The sequence below is a fragment of the Varanus komodoensis genome, unplaced genomic scaffold, assembly GCF_004798865.1.
Source record: "Varanus komodoensis strain SLA01 unplaced genomic scaffold, ASM479886v1 scaffold21, whole genome shotgun sequence".
Classification (NCBI taxonomy): domain Eukaryota; kingdom Metazoa; phylum Chordata; class Lepidosauria; order Squamata; family Varanidae; genus Varanus; species Varanus komodoensis.
In genome coordinates, this window is record NW_025335589.1 from 6,508,214 (window position 1) to 6,520,642 (window position 12,429).

General features: G+C 38.3%; 1 protein-coding gene across 8 annotated transcripts in view; it reads right to left on the minus strand.

The window, feature by feature from the left end:
* The window catches only part of SLC10A7 (solute carrier family 10 member 7), a 163,888-nt gene that overhangs the window by 99,785 nt on the left and 51,674 nt on the right, over positions 1–12,429 (minus strand). The window contains exon 6 of one of the 8 annotated variants that reach the window (XM_044430844.1): positions 332–7,078. The exons of the other annotated variants lie outside the window; for them this stretch is intronic. Within the exon in view, the coding sequence (XP_044286779.1) occupies positions 7,070–7,078 (9 nt within the window). The 3' untranslated portion in view covers positions 332–7,069. Of the gene's footprint in view, positions 1–331; positions 7,079–12,429 lie in introns of those variants that run through there. 8 annotated transcript variants of the gene reach the window in all.

Genomic DNA, 12,429 nt, shown 5'->3' on the forward strand with positions numbered 1-12,429 from the left:
CCCTTATGCAAATCTTTGGTGCAGCCACACTTGAAACATTGTGCTCAGTTCTGATTCCTTATCTGGAAAAGGACAATATTAAGTAGGGAAAATACAGAAAAGGGCAACAAAAATGATCAGGGGGCTAGAGCACCTCATTTATGAGGAGCAGCTACAATAAGTGGGGCTGTTTAGCTTAGGAAAAGGGTGAGTAAGGGAAGACATGATAGAGGTGTTTAAAACAATGCTTAGTGTGGGGAGAGTAGAAGGGGAGACATTTTTCTTCCTCTCCCATAACACTCAGACCTGGGGTCATCCCATGAAGCTGATTGGTAGGTGGTTTAGGACAGATGAAAGAAAGTACTTTTTTGCACAACACATAGTTAAACAATGAAATTTGCTGCCACAGGACGTAGTGATGGCCACCAAACTAGATGGCTTTGAAAGGGGACTGGACAGATTCATGAGGAAGAAGGCTATTGGTGACTACTAGTCTTACTGGCTGTGTGCTACCTCCTTCATTGGGGTGGCATGCCTGCATGCACCAGTTGCTGAGGAGCCTGGGCAGGCAGAGGTCTTGCACTCATCCTCCTTGCGTGATCCTCTGGACAGCTGGTTTGCCACCACGTGCACAGAGGGCTGGACTAGCTGGACATTGGTCTTAGCTGGCATGGCTTTTCTTACTTTCTTAGGTTTGTTATTACAAGTCAAGAACTTAGATACAATGCACATGTAAATTATCAGGATCAAAATGGTGGCAACTGGTGGGTCTCCTTTAGGTAACTAACAATTTGAGTTTCCAGCATCTTACTTATTGGATAGACAAGGAATGGTACAGGGAATAACAGCTATACCATTCTTCCATCCTAATACATTGTCCAACTAACCATCCTCAGTGGTGATAGTAAATAAGCAGTAACAACAAAGCAGAGATGCATTTGGAGCCTGGCAAAGGAAAATAGGCTTAGAAAAAGTGAAGTTACAGTGAAAAGTGATGGGTATGGAAAGCATCAAACACTTCCCAGCTGCTTCTCCATTCCAAATTGCCTCTTCCTGAAAATGTTTTAGAAGAAGCTATTGTCTATGTTTCTTACTTACACATGTTGTTAGTGCCTAAATACAGAGCCAATTATCTGCCTAGAAACTGAATTCCACAAAGAGAAGGCAGTAAGAGTGTAAGTCTAGTTTATGGGTATAGCAATTAAACTGAAATGATTTAAAGATGCTACACTTTATTAAAATATTACATTGAGTTAATTTGGGTACCACTACATTTAATCAGGACAAAACAATTAAAGTCAGAACTCAAGTAATGTTTGACATCTTAAAAAATAGCAAGTTTAATTACAATATTGACTTGCAGAGTGACTTTTCTTCTGTACTATGTGAAATAGGAAAGTCACAAGAAAGTTTTCTTTTGGGGGAGGAGTTAATCTGCATGCATATTGACCTGTTAAAAATTATTAGATCATTTTTGATCTTCACAGCCATGGCAAAATATCATCCCAACATCAGTCCATTAAATCCAAATCTTGGTTGTGTTTGTGCCTATTTGTTTGGAGGGAAAATAATTCATCCAAAAATAAGGTAGTTTCTGTAAATGTAGGGACGTTCCAAGTGGTAAGATACATGCTACTTAAAAGGAACAGAAAAACCCTAACATCATTAAATCATTAAATGGAATTATACATTTAACATATTGTCTAATTTGGCCCTGAGAATATAACTATCCCAGTACTGTGGAATATAGATAAAAAGTTTTGACTGGAAATGACACCTCCATTTATACATCCACTAGAGCAGTGTGGCAGCTAATACTTCTGTAAATGTTTCCATACCACTGCAGTAACTTTACATCTTTCATTTATATTATGAGAGATGATTGCATTATAAAGATGTCAACAGAAGTGGAGTAGAAATAACTACAGTGACTCCAGGTAAAGGTTAAATATAAATACAATAGTCCATGGTTTGTTTTAGCTTTACTGGAGAGTTGCCTAACAACTTCTTCTACCTGGGTTCGCATGAGAGAGAAGCTCTGCACCCATGGAAATCATGCAAAATAGTGCATGTGCAACAGTTCTCATGGGTATTGAACCATGATGGGGTGTCATGCAAACTGTGTAATTCTCTAGGTTCTACAGGAGTGAATAGCAATAATGATGGTATAGGCAATCACTCTTGACATCTCAAAGGAAAAATGAGAAATGGTCAAATGTTCTTTCAACTACTGAAATTTCCTGCACAAAAATACTGTTCTAGAACATGTGATGCAATTTCTAGAAAATTACTTAATCAATGGCAGACATTACAAAAGGCAAAAAAGGCCTTTTTATGAGAAATCAGGAACATTAATTGTCCTGCGTGAACCATAATGCTATGTATCCTAGAACTGTTCTCAAATTTAGAAAGGAAAAACATACAGGTTTGAGTATGCATCCTTTGGAAAAGAACACCTGTTCTTGCCAGTGTCTCCATAGTAACATTTTACCCAAGTTTTGTGGGTGACCTCTCTGTCCCTCGGCTATGATTTCATAACTTGTACTTGGCTCAAGTCATTTACATTCAATTATTTAATCTTGCCCTTTATTCCTACTGAATGCAATGCAGACATAGGCCCTTGGTTTACACTAAGCAGAGTGCACTGTTTGATTACTCGGCTGTTTCTCTCATGGAACACTATGAGAGCTGCTCATGCAAGGCACCTATCATATAAACGGCTTTCTGTTGACACAGTGAACACAAGAGCCCCTCCCCTGGAGCCAGAGACTGCAAAAAATGGCTGTCTAGCAGCAAGCTCAGTTTTGCTTTTCAGAAGACTGCAGGCTAAGGTGATTAAGGTGAGTTAGTAACCCCAACTTAATTTACATGCCTGCCACTGAAACCAAGCCAAATTTGCATATCATAACAGGGACTACATGCCTCACTTTCTTCAGCTTGATAGGCTTACTGTGAATTAGTATACTGTAGCAGCTAGATGAGAGATAGGTGGATTTGGATGCCTGATAAATGGGTCCAAATCCTTGCTTTGAGCACATCTGGCAGTGTAAACTGTTAGATATTGTTTATGTCAACTTCCAAAACAAATTTTACAGGGTTCCTCACAAAAGGCTATTCAGCAAATGGAAAAAAGGTCCAGTCAGGATCAATGAATGACTAAGAGGAGAAAGCAGAGAATGGGAATACATTATCAGTTCACACACTGCAGGGATGTAAAGTGTGGTATCCCCACAAAATCAGTATTGTTCATAAATGATCTGGAGTTAGAGGCAAATAGTGAGGTGGACTTATCAACCCCAAATATTATTTCGGCTGGTTAAAAGAGGGACTGTGAAGAGCTGCAAATGGCTTGTACCTGTGTGGGTCAAGGTAAACAAGTAATATAAGTGACATAAATTGGGGCATTTTTTGAAGTAGCTGCATATATGCTAATATAGTTTAAGTTAGTAGGGATTGACCAGGAAATAGATCTTGTGGTTGTGATCAACAACTCAACCTAGGTACACCAGGTAAACCTAGTGTATGGCTGCGGTAAAGAGGACAAATTCTGTGATGGGAATTATTAGGACAGGGATCAAAATGAATGCTATACAGCCATTATACAAATGTTGCTGTGCCTGCATTTGGAATACTGCGTTGTAGTTCTAGACACCTTCCCTATAAAAGGGATATTGTAGGGGTGAAATATGATGCAGGTCTCATGCAAGGCACCTATGAGGAAAGCTCATGATGTTTGATGGTTAAGCCCTTCGAATATAGGTGCGTGTGAGTGAGAAGGTAGGATAAGGTGTATAAAATTATACATGGTATGAAAAAATGAATAGGGATACTACAAAGTAGATACTGCATGAATCCAAGATCAGTCTGCATGACTTTAGTCTTGCTCGAACACAGCCCTCATGTTCCCTTGTTCACTAAGGGATGCAGCCAAGAAATTGTAACTCTTGGACTTAATGGTCTTATGGTGTTCCCCACCTCCTTCAGACAGCCATGAGTGCTGCTTCAGTTGTGATGCATACAACTTACATTCAGCCCCACTCCTCAACAAGCACCATGCAACACTTAACTACTTTTACATTCCCTATGTTAGAAAAATGTCAAAACTGTTTGCTAACCTTGATAACCACCTTCCCCATACTCTGAGTAAATGCAGATCTGCATGTTAAACTCACTTGGATCGCAGCACCCTCATGACTGCAGCAATAAAACGGATTTGCATCCACCAGCCTCATCACCTGCTCTTCTCCATATTGTCTTTTGGGAGCTCGTTAGGTTGTGGGAGCCTGGACTTCGGCCCCAGTGCCTTGCCCTCTATGCAGTTCTGCATGCACTGCCTCTTAACTTAATACTCTTAACAGTGGTCCTTGCAAGGATAACATGAATCCCATAGACTCAGACAAATGAATATAGTTGTCTTTATTTTGTGGGACCCTGACCAGGGATTTTACTGAAATTTCCGTTATGGTCCAGAGGATTTGCTCTCTTGAGATCACCACAGAACTGTGGTAGGAGACTGCATTACCCAGAGGGGACAATTCACAGTGTGGTGCCTTTTAATGTTGCTGTTATGTGTTTGTTTTGTCCTGATTACATCGTTTTATACCTTTGAGAACTCATGAATGCCTCTGGTTCCAACAAGCAAACGAGTCAATTGTCAATTTAATCCCATAAACAACTCGCTGTGCCATATTTTCTGAGGTAAGTCACCATCACCCTGAGCCATACTCGCATAAAGACAAGATTTATCTGCAGATTAAAAATCCTGAACCCTAATTAATTAGTGGAGCTGATAAACAACCAGTAACTCTGGGACCAGAATGCATAGGTAGGAATCCTAAACTTGATTACTAGGGAATAGATCTCACTGAAATACATCAGGACTAACTTCTGAATAGGATGTACTATTAAAGGAACTTTCACATTTCAGGTTGCATAGAGGTACCAATTCACTTTATTGGATAACCTTTTTTCCTTATAATATGTAAGTTAGCACTCAGCTTTCAATAAGGGGGAAATGACAGTGGCTTTTCTTCTAAAGTCCAATTCATAATTAAGAACATAAGAAGCTGACTTGGTTTACATGGCATGACAACCCAGAGTGGCTGTCAGCCTGGTTTGTTTCACTGTGAGTTACTGTGTTGTAACTTGGCACACCTGCTTAAGCATGGATTGTGAGCAAACTGCACTAAGAATCCATGGCTTACTGATGGGATGTTCATGGTGGTCTGTTTTCAAAATGGTTTGTCATGCTGTGCAAACGTGGCAGTATGAGCTGCTCGTGGTTGATTCAAAGGGGCTGGGTTGCAGGGCTATCTGGCAAGAGCAGTGAAACACCTGACCATTTCTCATGGTCTTGCCTGTCAGTCTTTGCCTTGCAACAGCATGTGCAAAGTGCCACCTCCTTGGGCAAGCCCTCTGCCCTTCCTTCTTCAGTTCACTGCTTCCCTTGATAGTGACTGGTCTTTTTTCCTTTGGGCCAAGTTTCTCTGATATTCATAGACAAAACTTGAAGAAGGCTGCTCTTCTTTCAAGTTTTATTCTGTCTGCATAACATCCTATCTCAAAACTACCCTGAATGCTCCAGGTTTAAGTCAAGGCAATGTGCACTTATATATTTTGCTGGAACAGAAGTAACTACAAAAATAACTACATTACAGAAGTAACTACATTACACCGTTAGTCCTAACTATACTTTTAAACTAATACACTTATACACTTCACTGTCAGAAAACAAACTGTAGTGAGAATAACAGCCACCATTTTACCCATATCGATTAGCCTTGTTTCCTTCCCAAGTATACAGACCCATGATCTGCTGTTCAGCCTTCCTTTTCTCTGTATGGGAGTTACATCCCAATAGCAGCCCTACAACAGAGAATAGCTCACTTCTCATCATTTCCAGGTGCTAGAAGAAACAAACTCAACATAGAAAAGACCCGCATACCTTGGATCCGCATGAAACAGGAAAAAGAAGTTGACAATTGGCCTCATTATTTTCAACTGCTCCTGATTTTTTCATGCAAGCAACACAAGACATGGAGCTACCAACATCCGTTACATGACTTAGGTTCTCAACTGATGGGGAAATAGGCATACTTAGTAACCTCTGGATCAATCCAGAGGTATAGGGACTTCTAGAGAATCGCATACTCTGATCTCCTGGTTTTCTGAAAAGATGCCAGAAAGGAAAATCTGCATGGGATGAGGAGTTCAAAGGAATTACCACATCCAACAAACAGTCTGGAGTCAAGCAGTGCACTATGCCATACAGTCAGGCAAATTTAATCCTTACCTATTCCTTGTATCAGCCCTTCAAAAACTCTGCATATCAGAATTTCTGCATATTCACACAATGCAGGCAAACTCTGGAGATCTTGGCTAAGTAGATTATTCTGAACATAGCTGTGAATTGCAGGTCACTTCTTCAAGCAAATAGTACAAAAATGGAACAAACAGATTGCCTGTTGTCAAATGCAAATAAAAAGGGGAAGGGAATCTTCAAAAGGCACCTTTATTCCTAAAAGATGAACAATTTTACACAACAAAATTAATAATTTAGCTCTTTGAAACATCACATGTGCAGAGCACTGCAAGTCAACCAGTGGCATTTTCATTTCAAATTTGTACAGTCTTTGGTCAGTACACATAATCTGCATTTCTAACACCTGCTTCAGTCAGTTCTGAACTGAAGCTTTATCTAGAAGCCTTCTTTCATCTTCACCCTGTCCAGCCAATAAAGAATTGTACAATAGCAGATAATTATTTAGCCTTGCAAGGATATAAAACCATTCACATTGTTTTGATCATATCCTAAAGAAGGCCTTTCTTTGTATTTGAAATTCAACTTTATTTTTTAAAAAACTTTAAATTATAGCATTATCATCTTGATTGTACAGAATATGTATTTTGCCTTTACGAGCTGGCATTACATTTATATAGACTAACAACAAATAGAAATAGAATAAAGTAAAAAAATACATAGTAAACTACACTGCAATTAAGCAATAATGCACAACAGGGTGTACCTTAATGGGCCATTAACCACATGCCTCAGGTGTATTAGTAGGCAGGAGGCCAAGAGGAGGAGACTTCAAATACTCTGCAAGTGCATCAACGGCTCATTAGTACATACCACAGAATTACTTGTTGCTATAGTAATATGCACAACATTAACCTAAAAAGAGAGCAATATCTTATGGTCAGGTGATATCACAAGCCATCTTTCACAGAACAAGTTAGTCCATGGCTAGATAACAAAGGTCACCAGAAGGCTGCCACAGAAATAAAATCAGCAAAAACAGGACACACAGATATTCTTGGTTATTCCCAGTTAACTTCTGTGGGAATGAGTATCTTGACACAGGGAGGAGAAAATGGTCTCACCAATTTCCACTTTCCCCACTCCACTGCTTTGCATTCCTATCTCTATGATAGACAGGGACTATTTCAGAAATCCTTACCTCACAAAAGGGGCAATCTCAGACAAGGTTTTTATTCATTACTTGGCATCATTCACATAATTTTATGGTGGATCCAGGCAATGAAGTATTTCCCTCCTACTTTCTCTGCTGTCTTTTTGTCTTTTCAATTAATTCTAATTACTCTTCTTGTTAAGTTGTAGTGAATCAGGGCAGTCAGCACAGAACCAAACTAAATGTCTGGGTAATCATGTATAGTGGAACGGTGTGTGCTAGTTTTCTTTACCTTTCTAAGTATGAATGACTCCAATTTGGATTGGGGCTACAATGCTACAGAAAAGGGATTAAAACTTCCCCTCACCTGATTTCTTCTTGCAAATCCCCTCATAAGTTATGGGTTAAGGGGAAGGAAAAGCCTTTTTTTCCTTCTCTCTGTTAGTCCCTCCCAGCTAAATTATGCTATTATTTCTTTATTACACTTTTATACTGCCCAGTAGCTGAAGAACAGACACATACATACACACACACAATCAGATAAAAAGATCTCCAAAAACAAGTTGAAGCTTGTAGAATAATTTCCATAAGTTAAAGTTTTTAATGTGCTGTTACTCTCTGGTTGTAAGCCATCTTGAGATCTGCCTGGATAAAGACAGATATAAATGCTTCAAATAATTAACAAACAATTCATTATCAACAAAACCTTTCTGTTGTCCAAGTCTACTAAAAAAAAATAAGTTGGATCCAGATGTGGGCACACACAGCTTGGTTGGTGGGAACAGACCTCCTTGCCCCCTCTTCCCCATGGCAGTTCTTCCTGCATCCTGAAAATGCCACAGAGTGGCAAGTAACTGTTGAATGGCATGAGCTACAGTGCAAGGGGTGATCCCTGAAAATCAGGCAGAGACACTTTGGTGAGTGGAGTCCTCCTGCCCACTGAAGGCAGATCCTGGATCCAGTCCCTTTTCTCTTGAACAGGAATGGACTGTCCAAGTCAAACATGAAAAATTAAGGCATCTGAATCTTAACTGAAGAAAATATCAATTCTGCACATGTTCTAGCAGAGAAAAACAGAATTGGCATCAGAGACCATTATGTATACACACGATGACGAAAAAGCTGGCAAATGCAGCATTTTATAAATCAAAGTCAGTAGTGAAAACAATTTCATACAGTTTCTTCCTTTCAATCAACTAATCAACCAAAACTGGTATAAGATGTATATTGGCCAATCTTGTTCCAAGATTTGGCCTTTCAAAAAACAAAAGAAATAAATGTATTCTATTATAGAAGGGAAATGAAAATGCACAAATGTAGAGCTATCTTTCCCCTTAGTTTTCTGCATTATATTTTAAAAACATAGAATAATTAACAGAAAAACTATGAACAACATTTGGTGGAATGTAATAAAATAAAAAGCCAGCCAATAGGTTAGTTTCACACCATGCAATTTCTTTAAATAATATTGAGATCCTTGCTTTAAAAAAAAATCCATCATTATTAAAAAATAAAAGAGTTGGCTCAGCCTATGAAAATTAGATTTGAAAGTTGTTGGTCATTCTCATAATTAAATCTATGTCACAATTTTGCAAGAAAAATGGACACTGCACCTAATGCATTTACACAAGTCTTGTCAGACCATATAAAGCCTTACGGCTACTAAAACAGAGTAGATAAGAATTCCATACATTTTTATTAAAAGGACATTTTGTACAAGGATGGGGATAGGGTAAGGAGCTATGGGACTAATTTTATGTACTATTACAATAAAAACTACAATTTGAAATGCAACTTCTAGCCTCTCTCTCATAGACTGTCTGCTTCTCTGAAATAAATAGATACAGACCGTCTTGGAAGACATAGCCCAGGGACAGACAATGTCATCTCGAAGGCATCTGGTTGGCTATCCTGATAAAGTCTTCCCTATGAGAACAGACCTGGCTTTGCTACAAATATACACACACAGTGGGTTTGCTCTTAATGTAGTAAATTATGGGTTGACGATAAGTGCCAAGCACCAATAATGAGCACAACAAATGATCAGAAGTTTTTGCTGCTGTTGATTGACATATAGTTTGCTGTGGGCCTTGACCCAAAATGAATCATGTTGCCCATGTTCAGAGAACATGATAACCCATTCTCAGTCAAACAAACCCTATAACAAACTGTTGGTTCTTATCATGGCTGACAACCATGTTAAGAGCCATTTCCAGTAACCATGTGCTGCTTGGCACAAGACAGTCAACCAATGACAAAAGTCAACAGTTGGTTGTCATGTAATGAGAACCTAGGCTCAGTTCTAAGTCACAGGTGATAATACTAGAATTTTCTCTTTTGCAGAAGGGGAATAATTCCTAACTAACCTCCTGATGTTAGCCACCTAGAGAAGCCATGGGTGAAATAGATGGCATATAAATGTTTTGAATGAATGAATGAATGTTTAAGTGTCCAAACTCAGAAGACTCCAGAATGAGAGTCACATGTGCCACATGCACTTCAAACAAGTCCTGCTTAAAGATGCATCTGTAGAAAATATTTTTCCTATGTGGAGGCTTTCTGACTATATTTTATTTCTGTGTTCAGGTGCTGCAGGTGAAAATGTTTCCTATGTTTCTAAAATAGCAGGAGAATAGAAGGACAGTGTCAATGAAACCTATCACTCTTGATCTGGGGAATGTTTTGGACACTGACACAAGAAATAGCTCAGCTGACAGAATGCTGTCCTCCAATAACATTTTCAGTTTATTAGGCTCAAATGAAAGGAAGCAGGATTAAGATGTAATAACGTAATTTGCAAATTATCCTAAAACTATGTTATGAATACTTGTTTTGCCAATTCAGACATTCTACCCTTCCTGACTTAGGTTGCCATGGGAAGAATTGCAGAAAGCAATTATTTAAAATACCAATTACAGTCCTTTTTAAGAAGAGACTCTTTAATTTGCTAGAAGAATGGCACTCCTGCACTAGAAAACTGTGTAGTTACATATTTAGTTGTAGAAAAGTTATCTGAAGTTCATAGTTGTGGTGTGTGTTCACATGCACATTTAAATGAATGTTGTTATTTTATACAAATCATTAATCAGGTTCAATCAGATTTTCTCTTAAGTTATTGAAATGTTATGTGCGTTTTAAAAGTGGTTTTAAAATTTTGCATGGTGACTTTTTTCCTGCTCCCCCTGCTCCAATGTTTTGTAATGTGTTGTTTTAAATTTTAATGTATTGTTGTAAATTGCCCCGAGAGCTTCAGCTATTGGGCAGTGTAGAAGTTAAATAATTAAATTACATTTCACATATACAAATGCAACAACAAATAATATGCATCAGCATTACCTCAAGCACAGAGGCATAAGAGATTATTCAAACAGGTTGGCACCTTGTTTAATGCACTGGAAAAGCATGTGCATTTTCAAATACACATGTGATTCTGTTCTTTTAGCAGGAAGCTATTATGCATTACTTCAAAATAGTTGTCTTCAGAAACAATGTATCCAAATTGCAAATGAATAATATTTACACAACATGTACTATTCTCATACAGCATAAAATAGATTCTCTGCTTTCAGATATAAACACAGTAGCTAGTAGTCTTTGGTGGGTGAACCCTACTAGCATACACCAACTTTATATTTAAGCATAGTCTGGGAGCCACAGGAAACTGGGAATTCATGCAGGTGAGTGAGCAGGTGGGTGGAGGTGGACAGCTTTATCCTTCCTCTGCGCTCAGTACATAAACCTGCTGGACTGCCAGAAAGGGGGCGCTTTCTCCACCATGCCCAACATGGAAATGCAGCTTCCCCACGCCCCTGCTGCCCTTCTTTACTAATCATAAGCAAGTAGGTATGGTTATGAATATGATTATTTTATTAGGCCCCCATTTAGGGCAAGCCCTCACAAGCTAGTATACAAGAAAAATGTTAACACACACAGCACAACTGAATATATTATCACTTCAACATCAAGTAAAGTCATATGCAGGAGGCCGGCATATAAATAAATAAATAAATAAATAATAAAATGGTTAGCTGTATGACACGTGTGCACAAGACAAGTCCACAGGTAAGAGAATTCCACAATTATGGGGCCACCACTGAAAAGGCCCTCTCCTCAGTAACTATCAGCCTGATTTACCATAGTGGTAAGTGAAAGAGCAGAGCCTTGGCAGGTTCATATGTGAGTTGGAAGTCCTTCAAATAACTTGTTTCTGAACCATGCAGAGCTTTAAAATGATTAGTAGTGACTTTTTTTAAAGGAGCCTGGAAAAATAAAGATAACCAATATAACTGATGAAACATTTGTAGAACATGACCAAGCCATTATGGCACCTGCATTTTATCCCAGTGGATATTTTCCTAGCCATCTTCAAAAGGATGACTCACACAGAGAGCTTTATAGGAGTCCAGGCTAGATATAATCTACAAGTGTGTAGCTGGTATTCAGTCTGATCCTACATACTTTTACTTAGAAGTAAGTCTCGCCAAATACAGTGGGCTTATTCTCAAATAAGCTTTCATAAGATTGCTGTCTTAGAGCCACCATTATTGCTGATAACCAACTCAGAATTACTAAAATGCTATCATAATTTATTAAGTCACTATCATAGGGAAAACTCAAATCACTTATGTCCCACAATTATTCTAAATTCAACTTTTAAATGAGGGGAGGAGATAATGATATTAACTTCTTAACTTAGAGCAATTCTCTGTGGTATAATTCTAAAATATTCTCTGGGTCTGAAATTTATGTAAATTGAATTCATCTATCATTGCTTATTACCAGGCTAGCTACAGGAAAAAAAAGTTTTCTGTAACAATTAGTTCTTTAAAACACTATGTTTTAATTAGACCTATGATGTTATTATACAAGTTATAAATATGCACAAATTTCTGCCCACAGATCTGCAGGAATTCATTTCAGCACTAAGAACAGTTTGAGGTTTAGTTCCCCTTTTAAATCCATACATTTAGACATAGCCTGTAAAAGCAGTCTAACAAATGCTAATATATTTGAATACCAGGAGGATGCATATCCGTAT